A 19,252-nucleotide genomic window follows, 5' to 3' on the forward strand; every position below is an offset into this window, starting at 1 on the left:
TCCATCAACTAGTACATTTTAATGCCATTATTAATTTCACAAACTACAACAGAAGAATCAGGGATCCTACCTCCCCCCCCCCTTAAAAGACAAGTAAATTCCTGGGACCTAAGCCCCAGCAGGGTAAGTGTCCCCTATGTAAAAGAAGCTGTCATTCTGCAGAAGGTGACCACCAGAGTAGGAAAGGCTTTCTGCCCAGAGGGAAGCAAGATGGCACAAGTACAGCCATCCTCCGGGGCCGGGAGCCCACCCCAGGAAGAGGGATAGGTGCCTTTGTGTGGAATGAGACTCAGTGCTAAGCCAGAGCTGCCAGTGCTGGACTTGCCAGTGAGAACAGAAACTCAACAGTGAAAGCCACAGAGGAGGAAGGAGTCAGCAGTGCCTATGTCACAACATCATGTGGCCTGCTCCTCACCTCAAAGGAGAAGCAGTGTCTGCCAAGGCAAGAGCCCAAGCCACAGCACAGAGCCAGCTTCAGCCCTGGCTGGATCATGAGTGGACTAGCAGCTGGGAGGGGAACTGAGAAAAGCCGGTGGGCAGGCAAGGAGGGAAATGGGACTGCAAACCACCTGCCAGGCAAGGTCCCTGCAGATGCAGAAAGTTCCACAAGCCAGTGAAACCTCTGGTCTGGATTTCCTGCTAGGACAAGGTTGTTCAGTGTGCAGGGGACAGGTGTCCGCTAGGGGGCGCAAGCTCCCCCAGGCTCAGTTGGCTGGGCTGCATTGCAGGATCTGATGAGGGGCCAATGGCTTCCTGGGCCCTGCTGCTTCTCCCAGCTTCCCCAGTGCCAGGCAGTTCTCCTTATCCTCCTTATCCAGCCCCGCGAGCTGGCCCGAGGTCTTCTGGAAGTAGCAGAGGCGGCACACAGCATGGTACTTGTCTGCGCCTCCAATCACCTCGACCTGGCCCAGGGGACACAAAGGGCCTGGACTGAGTGGGCACAGCACCTCCAGGCCACCCTCACCCTTCAGAGAAGGTGGGCGACAGCTACCTCCTTCTCCATGCCCAGCCTCTTGGTGTACGCGGCCTCTCTGAAGCACTCCATGCACACCGCAGTCAGCTTCACCACACTCTCAGCCAGGGGCACCAGGTTCAGGATGGTCCCAAAAGCCTACATGACAGGGGAAGACGGCAGGTGTACACATTCCCCTCGCCAGATGGGTTTGTCTCTGCCATCCTCTGATTCACAAGCAATGAAGCCAGGAAATTGCTTTGACCTTGCTTTCCCCACCCTTGGAATTCTAACCCTAGCCGCAGAGAGCATCAAGGCTGGGACAGACTCACTCCTGGGCAAACCAGGGAGCGCCTTGCTGACATAAAGAGGCTCGCTGGGCTGCCTGTCTCTGTGCACCACCCTGTCCCGCCCAGGCCCCTTCCTCCTGCCCAGCTCCCATTCCAGGACCCAGACCTGATGCTTTACCTTCCTCTGGAAGGTCCCATCTAGCGCAGCCACAATCACAGTCTTCCCAGCATTGGCCATGGCCTCGCTGAACTCCACGATGTCAGGGAACTGTGAAGTGTGGTAGGAGGGGAGTGAGCATCCACCCTGAGCAGAGCTTCTGGGAGCCACAGAGAAGACCTTGCAAGACCCGGAAGTCCTACCACCTAGATCAGCACTGTCCTCCACACGGGTCCTTCCACACCAGAACCTGGGGACACTAGGAGGGTCCTTGGCACCCACATGCATGGCAGTGATGCCCATAGAGAGAAGGTTCTTCTACCTGAATGCTCTATCCTGTTCACATGCCACCCCCCCCACCCTGGGAACACCATACCCTTGGCCCCAGCAGGCGATCCTGAATCATCAAAAGTAAGGATGGAGCCACCCTAGTCTCTGCTGCATTTCCAAATGTCCACTGGTAACCACATTACTGGCATTTACTGTCAGTAGTTTTATAGATTATCTTATACATCAAATTGTGTCCCCCCCTGCCTCCCAAACATTAAAATCCTAACCATCACTATCTCAGATGTGACCTTATCTAGAGACAGGATCTTTGCAGAAGTCATTCAGCTATAGCAGGGGTAGTCAACCTTTTTATACCTACCGCCCACTTTTGTATCTCTGTTAGTAGTAAAATGTTCTAACCGCCCACTGGTTCTGCAGTAATGATGATTTATAAAGTAGGGAAGTAACTTTACTTTATAGAATTTATAAAGCAGAGTTACAGCAAGTTAAAACATATAATAATAATTACTTACCAAGTATTTTATGTCGGATTTTCGCTAAGTTTGGCAGAATAAATCTTTTTTTTTTTTTTTTTTTTTTTTTGCATTTTTCTGAAGCTGGAAACAGGGAGAGACAGTCAGACAGACTCCCGCATGAGCCCGACCGGGATCCACCCGGCACGCCCACCATGGGGCGACGCTCTGCCCATCCTGGGTGTCGCCATGTTGCGACCAGAGCCACTCCAGCGCCTGGGGCAGAGGCCAGAGAGCCATCCCCAGCGCCCGGGCCATCTTTGCTCCAATGGAGCCTCGGCTGTGGGAGGGGAAGAGAGAGACAGAGAGGAAGGCGCGGCGGAGGGGTGGAGAAGCAAATGGGCACTTCTCCTATGTGCCCTGGCCGGGAATCGAACCCGGGTCCTCCGCACGCTAGGCCGACGCTCTACCGCTGAGCCAGCCGGCCAGGGCTGAATAAATCTTTATAAAACAACTTACTATAGTAAAATTTATTTTATTTATACTTTGGTGCTCCGCTACCGCCCACCATGAAAGCTGGAACGCCCCCTAGTGGGCAGTAGGGACCAGGTTGACTACCACTGAGCTAGAGTGAGGCCAGTAGGGCGAGCCCCAATCCAATGACCAGGGTCCTTATGAGAAGGGAAATATGGACAGACACGGAGGGACGATGATGTGAAGACAAGGAGAAGCAGCTGTCTATAAGCCAAGGGGAGAGGGAGGCCTGGACCGATCCCCTCTCAGCCTCAGATGACACCAGCCCTACCCACAACAGGACTGCAGCCTTCTAGAACTGTCCGAGTTGATTTCCATTGTTTTAGCCCAGCCTGTGGTATGGGAGTCCAAGCACATTAATAATACAGGCTACACTGAAATGGGACTTCAAAGTACGTCATAAATTTGGGGCTTCCTTGGTAAATAAAATAATTACAGTACGGGATCCAAGTAGGAAAGGAAGATGGGGACAAGTTTGCCCACTGGGGCTCCTCGGCCGGTTCTGCACACTGGTGATCGACGACATGCCCCGAGCCACTTCCTGAACAAGGTCTGATGGGGGAAGAGAACCCAAAGGGAAGATGAGGAGGTCTGAAGGTAGATCTGCCCCTCTGTCATCCTCTTGCCGAGAGCGGACTGGCTCAGGTCGCCACCAAAGGATCCCTGGACCTGCTTCCTGGCAGTCACGCTGGCACTGAAGGTTCAAAGGCCACAGGGACAGGCATGGAAGATGTGACAATAAAGCATTGAACAACAAATGGTAAAAGACTAAATGAAAAGCCAGGCAAAACCCGACAGCAAACGAACGGGAGAATATTTACAGCATGTGACCAAGCGGCACCAGGTGTATCAGGTCAGCTAGATACAGGACAAACCAAGAGAAAAATGGGTGCACACCCTTAAAAGGCAACTTACAAAGGAGAAATGAATGCAAGCAGCCAACAAACCTGGAGAACGATGTCAGCTGAAAGAGTGAGAGAGAGTCAACAGGATGCGTGCAGAGCAGCATCAATCAAAAAGAAAGACAGCAAATTGTTACACACAGATGAGTAGCAGATACAAAAAAGGAGCTAACCAGAAATCCCCAAAATGAAAAATAGTCCTCAAAACCCAGCACTTTGGGACATGTGCCTAGAACACCTCACAGAGACAGACTGAAGGGACCATGGCTTCATCCTCCCGCCAGGAACGAAGCCCTGAGTGCTCACAGTCAGAAGGCACACCACATGCAAAACAGGGTAAATGAACACAAAACCTCCAGGACACGCAGTTACGAAAGCAGACCGCTGACCTGCCTGGAGAAGAAGCTATGGGCTGACCTTCTCATAAGCTACAAGAGTGCTGATGCTCTTCCAAAGGCACAAGGAAAAATGGCCAACCTACCATTTGCTGTCCAGCTTAACCCAGAGAACAAAAGAAAAACAGAAAAGGGACAGTCAGGGGGTTCACAGGAAGAACAAGGCCAGGACAAGCCAACTTACAAACTGCCCTTCATCAATGCCTATGACAGCCACACCCAGGGCCTCCTGGGCCACGTCCCGTAGCAGGCAGGCTGGTAGCGCCTCCATGGTGTTCCTGGGGAGAGAGAGCCAGAGCATGAGCAGGTCAGGGAGACCTGGGAGACTGGAGCCAGAGGCAGGGGCCAGCACTGGTGACCTCTGCTGGCAGAGAGGCTGCCAAGTCTGCCTAGAGCTTGGAGAAGTCAGCACCCATGGGAAGGCAGGGGGAAGAATCAAGGCCCTGGTGCAGAAAACCGGTTATTCAACACAAGCTATTTCACCTTACACTCAGGACTAGAAATCTGAGATGCCAATGTAAAGCTCTCCTCTGCTTCTGCTCAGGGGCCCTGGGGCAGACAAGGTTACCTCATCAGGCAGTGTCCCGAGCCACAGTACTTTTAGAGGCCAAGAAAATGTTTTAATTTCATTTAAAAGTCAGAATACTAAATATAGCCTGACCAGGCAGTGATGCAGTGGATAGAGCATCAGACTGGGATGCAGAGGACCCAGGTTTGAAATTCTGAGGTTGCCGGCTTGAGTGTGGGCTCAAGCCTTGGGGTCATGGACATGACCCCAAGGTCGCTGGCTTAAGCAAGGGGTCACTCGCTCTGCTGTAGCCCCCTAGTCAAGGCACATATGAGAAAGCAATCAATGAACAACTAAGGAGACTAAGGAGCCAGTGAAGACTTGATGCTTCTCTTCTCTTTCCCTTCCTATCTGTCCCTCTGTCACACACACATGCGCACACACACACACACACACAGGCTAAATATAACTCAGCTCTGTGTTACAAACCAGTCATAAAATATGTTGTATTCTGGCCCTGGCCAGTTGGCTCAGTGGTAGAGCGTTAGCCTGGCGTGCAGAAGTCCCGGGTTCGATTTCCGGCCAGGGCACACAGGAGAAGCACCCATCTGCTTCTCTACCCCTCCCCCTCTCCTTCCTCTCTGTCTCTCTCTTCCCCTCCCGCAGCCGAGGCTCCATTAGAGCAAAGATGGCCCAGGCTCTGGGGATGGCTCCTTGGCCTCTGCCCCAGGCGCTAGAGTGGCTCTGGTCACAACAGAGCGACCCCCCCCGGAGGGGCAGAGCATCGCCCCCTGGTGGGCATGCTGGGTGGATCCCGGTCGGGCGCATGCGGGAGTCTGTCTGACTGTCTCTCCCCGTTTCCAGCTTCAGAAAAAAATAAAAAATAAAATAAAATAAAAATATGTTGTATTCTTTTACTTTGCATGGAGGAAGGGACCTACTAAGGCAAAGAGCCCAAGGCCCAGGAAAGCTGTGGCATGGCCCTGGGAAGACCATTGGCACCTGACTGTGAGTCCTGCATGCCCGGGGCAGAGCTAAGCCTGGATTCCAACAGCAGCACGACAACCTAGAAGAATTTCTTTCACTTGGCTTCTCCAGCCAATGAAGAAATTCCTCTATGATCACAGAGTGATTAGCTGGCAGAGTAGGATTCAATCTGCAGCCTTGTGTCCTGGGGGAGAGTCCAACCCAGCAGTTTGAAAGGCCACACGTCGGAATGTTCCAGTGCATTAAATGACACTCTGTACCCTACTTTCCCCCTACAGCCAGGGCCTTTTTGAAGAGGAATGCTGTTCTTTGTCATGTCTTTTTAAATAGTTCCTGGGTTTTTCTACAATGTTGTTTTATTGTTTCCATTTTTGCTATTCCTGAGCTAGTCTTCAGAGGAGCTGATAGTTTCCTGAAAGCTCAGCAGTTTGTAGTTGTATTTATAAAAAAATAAAGCACCTTACAACTTAGTTATTACCTGGCTTTCACCCTACTGTTCCATGCATGTTAAATTCCCATCCCCTCCTGAAACAGAAAAGCAGAGGGTAGGCAGGGAGCAAGTCTGTTCCAGCTTCCATCAGGGCAGTATCTGGGAGCTTTGTCATGCCTGCCAAGCACTTGGTCACAGTCACCACCCCGTAGCCTATGTTAGACAGGACTGTGACACTGAATCAGAGCTCGGATTTAACCCCAATCTGACCGACTTGAGAAACTGGACTTCTGATCACTGCAGTGTTGCCTCCTGTGTGGATGTGCCCTGCTCTGTGCAGTGGACCCAGTTTAGGGATGAGGAAGCAAATTGGGAAGTATAAGTGGACCCACATCAGACAGCACGACCCAAAACATCACTCCAATTCTATACAACTAACTGCAAGTCCCCAGCACTCTCCCACCTCACCCCCCTCTACCTGGCTTCAGAAACACCATGCTCCCACAGCATGGTTTTGCTGCTGGGGGCTCAGGGGACAGTCCAGAGTACCAAGAAAGGAGTGTCTCAAGCTGAGAAACACCAGGCCCCAATCTGCTGCCAAGGAGAGGGCTGGAGGGGAACTAAATTTAACTCTGACCTCACGTTGCAGCCTGAAATGTGCACTGGGCACAGGCAGATAAAACAGGGATGCATAAAGGCCACAAGGCCATAGGGAATCAACAAGGACAAGCCCACTGAAAAATTAAATAAAACCCAATGTGCAAGCCAAACAACACCAGCTTGCAACCTCTGCATAGGTATAAACTGCAGAGCAGGACTCCCATCCCTGGCAGGTACTACTGACTATGGCAGGTCATTGGTGTCGTAGGGATTGTCCTGTGCATTGCAGGATGCTCAGTAGCATTCCTGGCCTCTGCCCACTAGATGCCAAGAGCATCTAGTTATGAAAAGTGAGAACATCTCCAGGCATTGCCAAATGGACTGGGGGAAGGGGGCAGTGGGGAGGAAATCGCCCCCAGCTAAGAACTACTGGGCTAGAGTCCTGTGAAAAGCCAAGTCCTAGGCTACCTTGCCATGCAACCTGGAAAGTTTGCCAATTTGAACATTCAAGCCTTATTAACCATCTTCACTAAAGAACTCTGACAGCATGTTCTATGCCCTGTGAGTTTTCACAGGGCTTCTCAGATAAGCTGTCAAGGCAGGACAAAAAAAGCAGGGACTGACCGGTCATGAGTGGAGAACTTGCTGCTGTACCGTGTGTCTTTGGCGTATTTGATCACCAGGCACTTATACTGGGCAATCTGGAAGCGCTGGACTCGTCTCATCAGCTCAGTACTGCAAAGGCAAAGACAGAGAAGCAGGTAAGGCCTATGGAGTAAGAGGCGGCGAGGAGGAAGCCAGGCTCCCTACCACCTTCTAGGGGCTACAGGCACCCACTGATGGACAGAAAGACCGCAGGGCAGTGTGGGAAAGACTAGTGAGGACTAGAGGGCCCTGCTCTGAGAGTTCGATCTGGACCTGAGAGGGATGTAAACAAGTGCCCTATTCACTAGGGACAAAGAATGGCCCTGTGGTGCTCTGGGGAAGGGCTGGAGGGGTAAGTTTCTTAGGAATATGCTGGGGTGCACCAAGGCCACAGGCAGAGGCGAGGGGCCCAGATTGCATTCCAAAGTGATCTCCTTCCAGAGTTCTTCACAGTTGGAACTTCATAAAACCTTGTGCCACACAGAAAGCACTTTGCTTCTGTGTCTAAGAGCCTACCCTGAGCCTCACTTTCATGGGCCAGGGATTTGGGTTGGAGTGTTCCCAGGGCCAGGAAGTTACTGAGGGGCTCACTAGCCCCACCTGGTCCAGTTCCATCATACCCGGGAGCAAAGACGAGCAGCTTGACTCCTTTCTCAGTGCAGGAAGTTTCCTGACCATCTAAGGGAACAGTCACTGGAAGGAGGTTTACAGATCCTACAGGAGGAACAAGGCCTGGTTCCCAGGGGACACAATTTTTAAGACTTGCACGCCCCCTTCTGAGTGAGAGGTTAAACTGTAAACAACTGAGACCAGCTCAGGAGAGAGTTTGACCTGGGCCGGCAGGGAAGGAGTGTGCAGCCTTCAAGACCAGATTTCTGCCTGACCAGGTGGTGGCGCAGTGGATGGAGCGTCAGACTGGGTCAGACTGGGATGCGGAGGACCCAGGTTCGAGATCCCGAGGTTGCCAGCTTGAGCACGAGCTCTGGTTTGAGGGGGGGGGGGGGGAGCTCACCAGCTTGGACCCAAGGTCACTGGCTCAAGCAAGGGGTTACTCCGTCTGCTGAAGGCCCGTGGTCAAGGCACATATGAGAAAGCAATCAATGAACTAAGGTGTCCCAACGAAGAACTAATGATTGATGCTTCTCATCTCTCTCCGTTCCTGTCTGTCTGTCCCTATCTCTGATTCTCTCTGTCTCTGTAAAAAAAAAAAAAAAAAAAAAAAAAAAAAACCCAAAAAAAGAAAAAAAAAAAAAAAAGACCAGATTTCTGGGAGCAGTGGCATCCTGGCTGGGAAGGTATCCAGGGCGGGAACGCAAGGTCTGGCAGTGGCGGCTGGGGCTGTTCTAGAGGGGGGCTCTGACAGAGGCAACAGGTCTGGGAGGGGCGCCAGGGGAGGAGGACGGGGTCCCGGTGGGGAGAGGAGAGGAGGAGGAGGACGGGATTTCCGGGGGGAGAGGAGGAGGAGGAGGAAGAGGTGGTCCCAGTCCACCCACCCCACCCCCCCCGCCCCGCGAGACTATTACCTTTTTCCTGAGAACATGGGTCCGAGGATCACCTAGGAGAGAAGAAGAGGTCACTCCAGGCCCGCGGCGCACGGACGCCGGGGCACCAGCCGCAACCCCGCTCCCGCATGCTGGGACCCCGCCGTGGCGCTCGCACCTGGATCTGCCCCCGGGTCTTGCTGGGGGAGCTGGGCAGCACCGAGGGCAGGTTGGCGCAGCTCATGGCGCCTGCGGTAACCTTGCTGAACACGGGATACACCGCTGCGGGTGCGGAAACTTGCGCTGGTTCCCGCGCGCCCACCTTTATCCCCCCACCTCCCACGAGCGCAGGCCAATGGGGAGCCGGCGCCGCGGTCTGTGGGAGTCAATCACCGGAGCGGCCGCGGAATTGGCGGGAGATTTTAATCCACTGCGCGTCCCCTAGCTAGCGGGACCGAGGACGCGCGCTCCGGTCGCCGGGGTGGGGACGTGCTCGGGGGTGGGGCCTGGTCGGAGCCTCGCCACGCCCCTTACTCTTAGGTCCGCCCTGGGTGAGAACGCGGGCGCAAGCGAATCTGGTCCGGACGTCCGGATGGATGCGCCTGGAGAAGGTCGCAAGGGCGAGGCTCCCTGGAGGAAGATGTGTAAGGAGGTAGGCGACTTGCAGGGAGGGGCTGGGGTTGGAGAGGGCAGCCCAGAGATGATTAGGTGGAAGTTGTAAGAAGGCTCAGAGGGTGCGATGGAATGCCTACTGCGTGCCCGCTCCCGAGGGCTTCAGCACGGCGGGCAGGCCTTTATGCGTCGGCGAGCCAGACTTTCGGGGTGGAGAAAATTGAAGCCCTGGCTACGCGAATATCCACAAACCACAGGAGTTGGGACTGAAGTTCTCTGATTTAATCTGAGTTTGTGCAATGCGTGCGAATGATGTTGCCAGACGCTGGTGTTAACTGAGGGGTACTTGCGAGGGTTAGAAACAACCTATGTGAAGCTTGTTAGGATTATCATTCAATTTTAATTTCCTAACAAGTTTTCCTGGATTTTAGGCAGTGATTCTTTTTATGGTCATACATGCATCTGAGAATCTGGTAAAAGTTATGGATACTGCCCCTAAGAAATCCTGTTGTCTGTCTGTCTCTGTCACACACACCCCGACAATATCAGAGGATCATCAGAAATCCCTTGCAATATCATTATCATAAATAATAGCAATAAAGATGATGATAGCAGAGTGTGCCAGGCATGGCTGTGACCAGCTTACAGGCAGTAACAATAACAGGTACAGATTGTGCAGATCCCTGGCCAAGAGCCCCTGTTCAACAGGACAAAGAGGTAACCCACATTAGCGGGGTTATTAGCTTTACTTTGTTTACATGCCTTGTGTCTTTTAACCTTGTAAGGCTGCCATTATTATACCCATTAAATAGACAAGGGAACTGAGAGCCAGAGATTATAAACTGCCCATGGTGAAACAGCCTATAAGTGATGGAGCTTGGATAGCACTCAGCCTTATCTGAGTCCAGAGCCTGAGACCTTTCCATGAGGCCACCCTGTCTTCAAATTTCCCAACCCAGCTTTTATCCATTCTCTTTTGTCTTTGTGTCCTTTCTCCAAATCCCTGTTCCTTGTTACTTGCTGCACTGGTTCTGAACATTTTAGCCTGACGTTCAAAACCCTCTGTCTGCAGTTCCAGCTTCCCAACCTCGCCTCTGTGCTTCAGCCATCTGGTTGGTTAACACAGACTGACCTTCAGTTCCTTCCTTATCACCTCTGTGCCTTCAATTCTGCTGTGTCCTCCCACCATCAACATTGTTCCCTCTAAGGGCAGATTAGGTCCACGTCACTTTCTATAGTTGCCACCCCAGCTCCCTGGCCTCCTGTGGTCAAAGCTGCTGGCGTTAATCAGAACACAGTTATGGGACCTCATCTTCCCTTTAAGGCTGTTTGCTGGTTAAAGGCATGGTTGCCACTCTAGACCGCGGATCTGAAAGTGTCTGCAATGCTGTATCTAAAGCACCTCATTAATCAGTGGGGGGAGATTGGGAAAGGGTTGCCAGGCTGGAGACTGGAAGGGCTTGAAGGAAGCTGAGGGTGTCTGAGAGCCTCCGCCAACGGGGAGGGAGCTTCTCGAGACAGGAGCGCCCAGGCATGGGGATGGTAGGCACATGCTATGTGGAGAACAAAATCTTCTGGAACCTATGTCTGTGTCCCATAGGAGTTGGAGAAGCAGTACAACCCCAGCAGATGGGCTGTACGACTGGGAGCAGAGGAAGTCCTGAGGACCTACACAAAGATGGGAAATGAGGGTACTGGGGGACCTCTCTGTGGCTGCTCTGGGTGGACTTTAGCATGTGGCTAAAGTGGTGCAGAATGATGGGGGTGGGGACAGGAGTCGTTGCACAGCCCATTTCTCAGGGCATTCCCAAAGCCCAGGCACTGCATAAACCTCCTGGTGGGCTCAGGCCAGGCACCAAGGAGCCCTTGCTGCAGAACAGGCTCTCCTTGTCAATCATGCCTCACTGCCTCTCCTGCTCTGCCAACCATGCCCAGGCCTTAAGGCCACATTCCACAGTGGCACTGGGAGAAGGAGTAAAAAAAAAAAGAGGACTCCTTTTTTCTCTAAAGAAATCAGGGCTTGGCCCTGGCAGTGTCGCTTACTAGGTTAGAACATCGTCCCGATACACCAAGGCTGCGGGTTTGATCCCCGTCAGGAACCTAAAAGAATCAACCAAGGAACGCATAAATAAGTAGAACAACAACTCGATATTTTTCTTTCTTTCTCATCCTTTCTCTCTTTAAAAAAAATCAATAAAAAGAAAGAAAGCCTGACCTGCGATGGCGCAGTAGATAAAGCATTGACCTGGAACACTGAGGTCACCAGTTTGAAACCCTGGGCTTGCCTGGTCAAGGCACATATGGGAGTTGATGCTTCCTGCTCCTCCCTCCTTCTCTCTCTCTCTCTCTCTCCTCTCTAAAATAAATAAAGTCTTAAAAAAATAAGTAAAAAGAAAAAGAAGAAACAAGTCTTTAAAGAAAGAAAAAAAAAAGTACTTTGGGACCTGTAAGCTAGTGAGTGTCAAGGTTTGTTCCCATCGCTGCCCTGTGTTTCCAGAGTGCTGTGCTGCTGTTCTTACACTTGGCAAAGGAGGGCTGGGGAAGCAGGCTTCACGGGGAAGTGTGAGTAGGGAAGTAGCCAGTTCGGAAAATCGGGTGTTGGGATCTGCCTTGTTTGAGCACACTGAACAGAGCTCCCAGCCAGATGGTTCTCTAACGTGAGATAACCCACCAGGGTACAGGCTCATGGGGACTTCCTAGCACCCACCCTGTCCCAACAGGTGTGGGTTGGAGCAGTGTCCTGAGCTCTTCAGAGTTCCGTGCTGTGCCCAGCCCCGTGCCAGTACATTGCTCTTTGCTCAGTAAATATTTGAGTGTGTAGTGACCTCTGCATGAGCTTGTAGAAAACCTGTTTGTCTGTCTTACTCATCTTGGGGATGAAGAGCTAACCCTGTTGAGAAAGAGTCACTCATAGGTAGCAAGAGCTGAGATGCACCTGCTGCCGTTGCCCTCCGAGACACTTTCTGGTAACCCTGGTAACCACTTTCCGCGAGCCCTGTGGTCAGCTTTCAGTTCATGTTCCACCTCCTTTCCTTTCTTGATGCTCCAGCTGGCCCAGAGGACCAAAAATGCTCCATCTGACCCATTTTGTAGATAAAGAACATCTTCACTAGTGTACCAAGCCTGTCTCTCTTTAAAATGCCGACATTTTGTTCATCATGGACTTTTTCATATTAACTTTTATTTTAAAATAATATATTGCGCTTAAATATTATTTATCTTTATATTGGTCAGCTTGAGCTTCTATAACAAAATGCCATCACCTGGGCAGCTTAAACAATAGGAATCTATTTCTCACAGTTTTGGAAGCCAAGAAGTCCAAGGTCAAGGTGCCAGCCGATTTGGTTCCCTAGTGAGAGTTCTGTTCCTGGCTTTCAGGCCGCTGCTGTCTCTGTATCCTCACATGGCAGGGAGAGAGTTCTGGTCTTTCTTCCTTTCTTATAAGGCCACTGATCCCATCACAGGGGTTTCACCCTCATAACCTCATCTCACCTTAATCACCTCCCCAAGGGACCACATCCAAATACCATCATATTAGGGAGCAGGACTTCCACATATGACTTTGGGGGAGGCACAGAGAAGACACTTAGCCCATAACAATCTTCATTACTGAGTTTTTTGGTGCCACTCTCCAATACTGTGCTCTCACTTACCCCCCGCCCCAGTCCATGCCCTGCTTGATGAGGTTAAATAACTTATCCAAGCTCACGCAGCCAGTGATGGTCACCACCTCTGTGGAGCTTCCAGGACGCTTCCAGGGAAGAGTGAAACAGGTGCTGTGTGTGTGTGTGGGGGGGGGGGGGAGGTGATGATAGACAACATTAGTGTTTGCCCGCCAGCTTGTTTTCCTGGGTGGAGTTCCCCAGACCTCCTCAGCAGTGCTGCCTGCAACCTTGGAGCTTGCCTCCCTGGAATCAAACTGATGAGAGGCAGCAAAATATAACAAAAGGGATGGAACGTAGAAAAAAATGAAAGATAAAGTTTCCTGCCTGACCAGTGGTGATGCAGTGGATAGAGCATCAACCAGGGATGCTGAGGTCCCAGGTTCAAGACCCCAAGGTTGCCTTCTTGAACATGGGATCTTAGTTATGACCCCATGGTCGCTAGCTTGAGCCCAAGGTCACTGGCTTGGCTGGAACCCCCTGGTCAAGGCCCATATGAGAAGTCATCATTGAACAACTGAAGTGCTGCAACTATGAGTTGATACTTCTCATCTCTCTCCCTTCCTATCTGTCTATACCTGTCTGTCCTCTCTCTCTCTCTCAAAAAAAAAAGTCTCCCAACAAGCCAGAAAACCTCTCCACAAAGAGAAAGATTTTGTTGGGTAAAGATTAAACCAAACTACAGTGTGCATCACAGGCAAGCCACTAGAGATTGAACCCTTTAATACAGCTGGGAAGATACACACCATGCCACCTGACCAGATGGTAGCGCAGTGGATAGAGCATCAGACTGGGATGTGGAGGACCCAGGTTCAAGACCCCGAGGTTGCCAGCTTGAGCGCAGGCTCATCTGGTTTGAGCAACACTCACCAGCCTGAGCCCAAGGTCACTGGCTCGAGCAAGGGGTTACTAGGTCTGCTGTAGCCCCCAGTCAAGGCACATATGAGAAAGCAATCAATGAACAACTAAGGTGCTGCAGTGAAGAACTGTTGTTTCTCATCTCTCTCCCTTCCTGTCTGTCTGTCCCTCTCTCTCACTCTCTGTCTCTGCCACCAAAAAAAAAAGATACACACCATGCCTGTGCTCAAGATGACACCATGGCCTGGCCGGATAGATTATTCGGTTCGGATGTGGTCCCTGCATGCCAGGGCTGTGATTGTTCCCCAGTCAGGACACATACAGAAACAAATCAGTGTTTCTATCTCTTTTTTTTTTTAAGAGTTTATTTGACTGATTTTACAGAGGAGAGGGTAGCGGGAGTGAGAAGTATCAATTCATAGTTGCTTCACTTCAGTTGTTCTTTGGTTCCTTATCACATGTGCCTTGACCAGGCAAACCCAGGGTTTCGAACCGGTGACCTCAGCATTCCAGGTCAATACTTCATCCATTGTGTCACCACAGGTCAGGCAAAAGCCTTAATTTCTTATTATTAAGTTCGCTAGACAAAGCCATTCTACTAAACTGCATATATTCTAAATGCTGGCTTTCACCTTATGTTGGAAGCTCATCATGGACTGGTAGCAAACAGGGCAGTGTCCACAGACCACACCCAGTAGCCCTGCTCTGCCCCGTCTGTGGTTGACTACTTTTAGGTACCATTGTTTTCTTAGAACAAAAGGAGCATAGGCTTACTAAAAAGGATTTAAAAAATAAAGTCATCAATAATTTCACCACCATTGTTAACTAGTTGGGGGCTGACAAGCCCGGCCTTTCCTTGGATGGCTTCTGTGGGTGTACTATGCCCTTGCCCTGCAGGCTGTCTGGCAGGTTGCCCTGCAGGCTGTCTGGCAGGTCTCCCTCCGCCGCCATGGCATTGCTCTCTAGACGCTCTGGCCCCTTCTGTGGGTGTACTATGCCCTTGCCCTGCAGGCTGTCTGGCGGGTCTCCCTCCGCCGCCATGGCATTGCTCTCTAGACGCTCTGGCCCCTTCTGTGGGTGTACTATGCCCTTGCCCTGCAGGCTGTCTGGCGGGTCTCCCTCCGCCGCCATGGCATTGCTCTCTAGGAGCTCGGGCCCCTGTGTCCCCTAAGAGCTCTAACATATGCTTAGTTGAGTCCCTGACCCTGCTTCCTGGTCCTGGTGTATCTCTCTGTAAGACAACTTTGGGTTGTCTTAATAGAAGCCAAATTTTTGCTTTTTCACAAAAGGAAGTTTGTAAAAGGTCTATTCATTGAAGCCCCCCTGTGTTCCTGCCCTTGTGTATTCAAGCTCTTGAGGAGGTTGTAGGTCATCTCCTTCTCTGTTCCTGCACTCAACTGTCTGCCACCAACCACTGGACCACCTCCTAGAGAGAAAGTTTCTCCTTCTCAGGGTCAGTTGAGGTTAATGTCTGAGGGAGGGAGACTTGTGCATGATCATGAACACTAACAGCCACTTGGTTATAATTGCTCTTCAATTTGGAACATGAATTTTCTTGATTTTTTCCTCACAACACAAATCCCTTTGGTTCACATAAACTTTAAGAACCCTGTATTATTGAAATTGCTACCTTGTGCCCTGGCCGGTTGGCTCAGCAGTAGAGCATCAGCCCAGTGTGTGGGAGTCCCGGATTCGATTCCTGGCCAGGGCACACAGGAGAAGCAACCATCTGCTTCTCCACTCCTCCCCCTCCTCCCCCCTTCCCCTCTCTTAGCCATGGCTCAAAAGGTTCAAGCAAGTTGGCCCCGGGCGCCAAGGATGGCTTTATGGCCTCATCTCAGGTGCTAAAATAAAATAACTCAGTTCCTGAGCAACAGAGCAGTGGCTTCAGATGAGCAGAGCATCACCCTATAGGGGTTAGCCAGGTGGATCCTGCTCAGGGCACATGTGGGAGCAGGATGTCTGGTCTGTCTGTCTGCCTCACACTTAATAAAAAATTTTTTTAAAAACAAAACAAAAGAAAGAAATTGCTACCTTGCAGTGAGACCACTCTGTTGATGAGCTTGTCAGGCAAAGACATTCTTACCGTGCTGATGGGAGGGCAGTGGCAAAATGACCAAAGCATATGCCTTTGATCCAGAAACTCCACTGCTGAGAGCACGTCCTGCAGATCCTTGCGTGCAGGTGGGGTGATATATGCGCCAGGATCTCACCACCGGGTTGTCAGGGGTAGCCAAGCCCAGATGCTTCTCAGCAGTAGACTGGTTCATCGTTTACTATTCCAGTCAGTGAATATTTGTTGGGTGCTTCATGTAGACTGGTCACTCATCTATGTGTGTGGGATATATCTGTGAGCCAAACAGACAACCTCCGGCCCATGTATTGCTGTGATTCTGAATGGAGGGAGGGAGATGAGAGACAAAGAACAGAAGGAGTAGGTCAGTGTCAGTCTGTTAGGAGGGCAGGTGCTCCTAACAGAAGACACGACAGGTGAGGGGGATAGCAGAGGGAGGTCAGGTCAGCTGCTTGGAGAAGGTGAGCAGTGGAGAGTTGATTTTGTACGGCCCCAAGACCATTGGAGAAGCTTGAGAACTTTTGTGACCTGAATCTTTGTGTCCAACCAAATTCACATGTTGACAGATGCCCTGTCCCATAGTGTGGCTGCGTTTGGAGGCAGAGCTTCTAAGGAAGTCATTAATGTCAAATGAGGTCCTAAGGTTAGGGTCCTGATCCTGGAGGACTGTTTAAAGAGACACCAGAGAGCTTACCTCCCCGGGGAGAGAGAGTTACATGCACAAAGAAGAGGCGTGTGAGCTCAGAGATGGAGGCGGCTGCATGCAGCCCAAGGGGAGGACCCCTGCCAGATGCCAGTTCTGCTGGCACCTTGATCTTGGCCTTTCAGTCTCCAGAGCTGTGAGAAATCAGTGTCTATAGTCTAAGCCGCCTGTGCTATGGTATTTGTTATGGGAGCAGGAGCCAACTGACCCTGGAGCCCTGGATTGATTTGAGCTAAGGATCTGCAGACTGTGATGCCCACTAGGACTGTTACATATGTGGCCATAGGGTAGGGCAAGCTGGTACATGCAGGAGGCAGTGACGGGCTGTCACTGCCCTCCAGAGGAGGAAGAAAGGGGACCCAAGGTAATCTCAGTGGGGGTGGGGAGGGGATCCGGGATCCAGGAGAGCTGGGCAGGAGGGAGGGGAGAATTTCCTGAAGATGGGCTGTGATTTGTTTGTCCCAAGCAACTGGTGTGACTGGTTTAAACAAATGAGCCTAACAGGCGGTGGCGCAGTGGATAGAGCGTCAGACTGGGATGCAGAGGACCCAGGTTCGAGACCCCGAAGTCAATGGCTTGAGCACAGGGATCACTCGGTCTGCTGTAGCCTCCCTGGTCAAGGCACATAAAGAAAGCAATCAATGAACAACTAAGGTGCTGCAGTGAAGAATTGATGCTTCTCATCGCTCTCCCTTCCTGTCTGTCTGTCCCTATCTGTCCCTCCCTCTGTCTCTCTCTCTCTGTCACACACACACACACACACAAAGTCTCAAATTAAAATGCAGCCATAGGATGAAATACTAATTAACTTTTTTAAAGAGAAAAGAATGAGGAACACTCTGTGTACTGACTGGAAAGCTCTCCAGGAAATCTCAAGTGAAACAGGCAGGGCAGAAATGTATTTACTATGCTGTCATTTGGATTAAAGGTAGGGAGAGTCTGTGTCCATATTGATAATGGTGGTCACCACCTTGGCAGGGGGCGGGGGAACATTTTACTGAAAAGCTTCTTGTGTATTTTTTTTTAACCATGTAAACGTGTTATTGCTTCATAGGAAAAACTAATGGCATTTACTTTTTTTTTTCTTCTTTTCCAAATGAGAGGAGGGGAGATAGACTCCCACAAGCTTCCCGACCAGGATCCACCAGCAACCCCTGACTTGGGCCGATGCTCTGTCCATCTGGGACATGCTCACAACCTAGCTACTTTAGAGCCTGAGACAGAAGCTCCATAGAGCCATCCTTAGCACCCCGGGCCAATGCACTCGAATCAGTTGAGCCATGGCTGCAGTAGGGGAAAAGAGAGAGAGAAAGAGAGAGAGAAGGGAGAGGGGAAGAGGAGGAGAAGCAGATGGTCATATCTCCTGTGTGCCCTGACTGGGAATCAAACCCACGACATCCATATGCCAGGCCGACACTCTACCACTGAGCCAACCAGCCAGGACCAGTGTTCACTTGTTTAATTTTAAACTGATGATCAGTTAGTGCATAACTTTCAAGGATTAAATTCCTCTGAATATTTAAGCACTGTACAAAATATGATAAAGGTTTTAAAAAACATGTCAGCTGAGACTCACAATGCATTCTGATTCAATTCACAAAGTCTCATGGTACTCATCAATTAAAAGTTATCTAATTACTAATACATCGATTTCATTGAATATGTCCTGCAGAGTGGTCTGTGCCCCGCATGGTATGTGGAGCCTGTTCTGTCCTGGTTAGATCTGATGTTTATGTATTTATTTGTTTCTGTTGATTTTAGAGAGAGGAAGGGACAGAGGGCAAGAGAGACAGGAACATCAATCTGTTCCTGTATGTGCCCTGACCAGGGATCAAACTGGGCAACCTCTGTACTTGGGGATGACGCTCTAACCAGCCAAGCTCTCCAGCCAGGGCCTGGTTAGATCTAACTGTGGGTTAGATCCTGGCAGAAGTCACACATCGGGATCTCTGAACAGTTGGTCGCTTGAAGCTTTAGGAGGTGGGACATCTCCCCTCATCCCTTCAGGGGAGGAGGGGCGACCCACAGAACACAGCTCCCCCCTGTCTTTGTCCCCTCACTCCGAGGACAGGGCATCAGTAGACATGGTCAGTGATGACCACACTGGTTTCGCAACCACTTCACCCTGGCTTTGACGCATGGGAAGTTTGGCATTTACCATCATTTTTATCTTTCTCTGGCCTTGAGCAACCCAACTGAAATGGAGACAGCACATTTTATGCACACTTTTATAAACATTTATAGAGACTACCTTCACCTACCAAGTTTACCCCTCCTGGAGTTGCAGAATCACCCACCCCAGAAGAGCACACTGTTCTTTTGAGTCCCACTGTGGCCACTGAGGTTGGGGTCCAGGGGATCTCTGGGATCTGGACCCCACGTTGCAGGTCTCTCCCTGCCAGTCCTCAGTATTGGGAGACATTCTGTGTAACCAGTGTTTGCCCCTTTTGAAAGTGCCTTTGTGGTTCTGTTTATGCAATCTTTGCCTATTCCGGGGTCACGAAGATTCTGCTGTTTTCTAAAAGCTTTGTTGTCTGTCACATGCGGATCTATAGTCCATCCAGAATTGATCTGGTATGGTGTGAGGCAGGGATCAAGAAACTTTTTATTTTTTTATTTTTACTATTTGGATATTCAGTTGACCCAGCATTACTTATTGAAATCTTTATTTCTCACACATTTTCTTTTTCCATACAATTTTTTAAAGTGCTTACCATAT

General features: G+C 50.7%; 2 protein-coding genes across 9 annotated transcripts in view; one reads left to right on the top strand and one right to left on the bottom strand.

Moving 5' to 3' along the window:
- Window positions 1–9,090, bottom strand: TK1 (thymidine kinase 1). 2 transcript variants are annotated; one of them, XM_066235729.1, is made up of 8 exons: window positions 8,803–8,895; window positions 8,667–8,698; window positions 8,156–8,338; window positions 7,123–7,233; window positions 4,158–4,251; window positions 1,421–1,510; window positions 992–1,111; window positions 1–902 (listed from the first exon to the last, which is right to left on the bottom strand). In XM_066235729.1, exons 4-8 carry the CDS (start codon window positions 7,221–7,223, stop codon window positions 705–707), a joined length of 603 nt encoding a protein of 200 aa, XP_066091826.1. In that variant the 5' UTR covers window positions 7,224–7,233; window positions 8,156–8,338; window positions 8,667–8,698; window positions 8,803–8,895; the 3' UTR covers window positions 1–704. The 2 variants fall into 2 exon arrangements, with proteins under 2 accessions (XP_066091826.1, XP_066091825.1); XM_066235728.1 differs by lacking the exon at window positions 8,156–8,338 and having other exon boundaries at window positions 8,803–9,090.
- The window catches only part of AFMID (arylformamidase), a 27,391-nt gene continuing 15,339 nt past the window's right edge, over window positions 7,201–19,252 (top strand). For all 7 annotated transcript variants that reach the window (XR_010726091.1, XM_066235724.1, XM_066235721.1 and 4 more), the window contains exons 1-3: window positions 7,201–7,259; window positions 9,165–9,276; window positions 10,837–10,927. Coding sequence is in view for 6 of the 7 variants with exons in the window: in XM_066235724.1 (XP_066091821.1) it covers window positions 9,217–9,276; window positions 10,837–10,927 (151 nt within the window). In the remaining variant the exon portion in view is untranslated. The remainder of the gene's footprint in view (window positions 7,260–9,164; window positions 9,277–10,836; window positions 10,928–19,252) is intronic.

This window comes from Saccopteryx bilineata, chromosome 6 (assembly GCF_036850765.1).
Source record: "Saccopteryx bilineata isolate mSacBil1 chromosome 6, mSacBil1_pri_phased_curated, whole genome shotgun sequence".
Taxonomy (NCBI): domain Eukaryota; kingdom Metazoa; phylum Chordata; class Mammalia; order Chiroptera; family Emballonuridae; genus Saccopteryx; species Saccopteryx bilineata.

What these genes read in the sequence shown, in the direction of transcription:
- TK1 (XM_066235728.1), bottom strand. Translation starts at nt 8,868, where the DNA reads ATGAGCTGCGCCAACCTGCCCTCGGTGCTGCCCAGCTCCCCCAGCAAG. An exon ending in AAGTTCTCCACTCATGACCG is followed by an intron (nt 4,252 to 7,122) that starts GTCAGTCCCTGC and finishes CTCTCTCCCCAG; the next exon opens with GAACACCATGGAGGCGCTAC. An exon ending in ATGGGACCTTCCAGAGGAAG is followed by an intron (nt 1,112 to 1,420) that starts GTAAAGCATCAG and finishes CCTGTCATGTAG; the next exon opens with GCTTTTGGGACCATCCTGAA.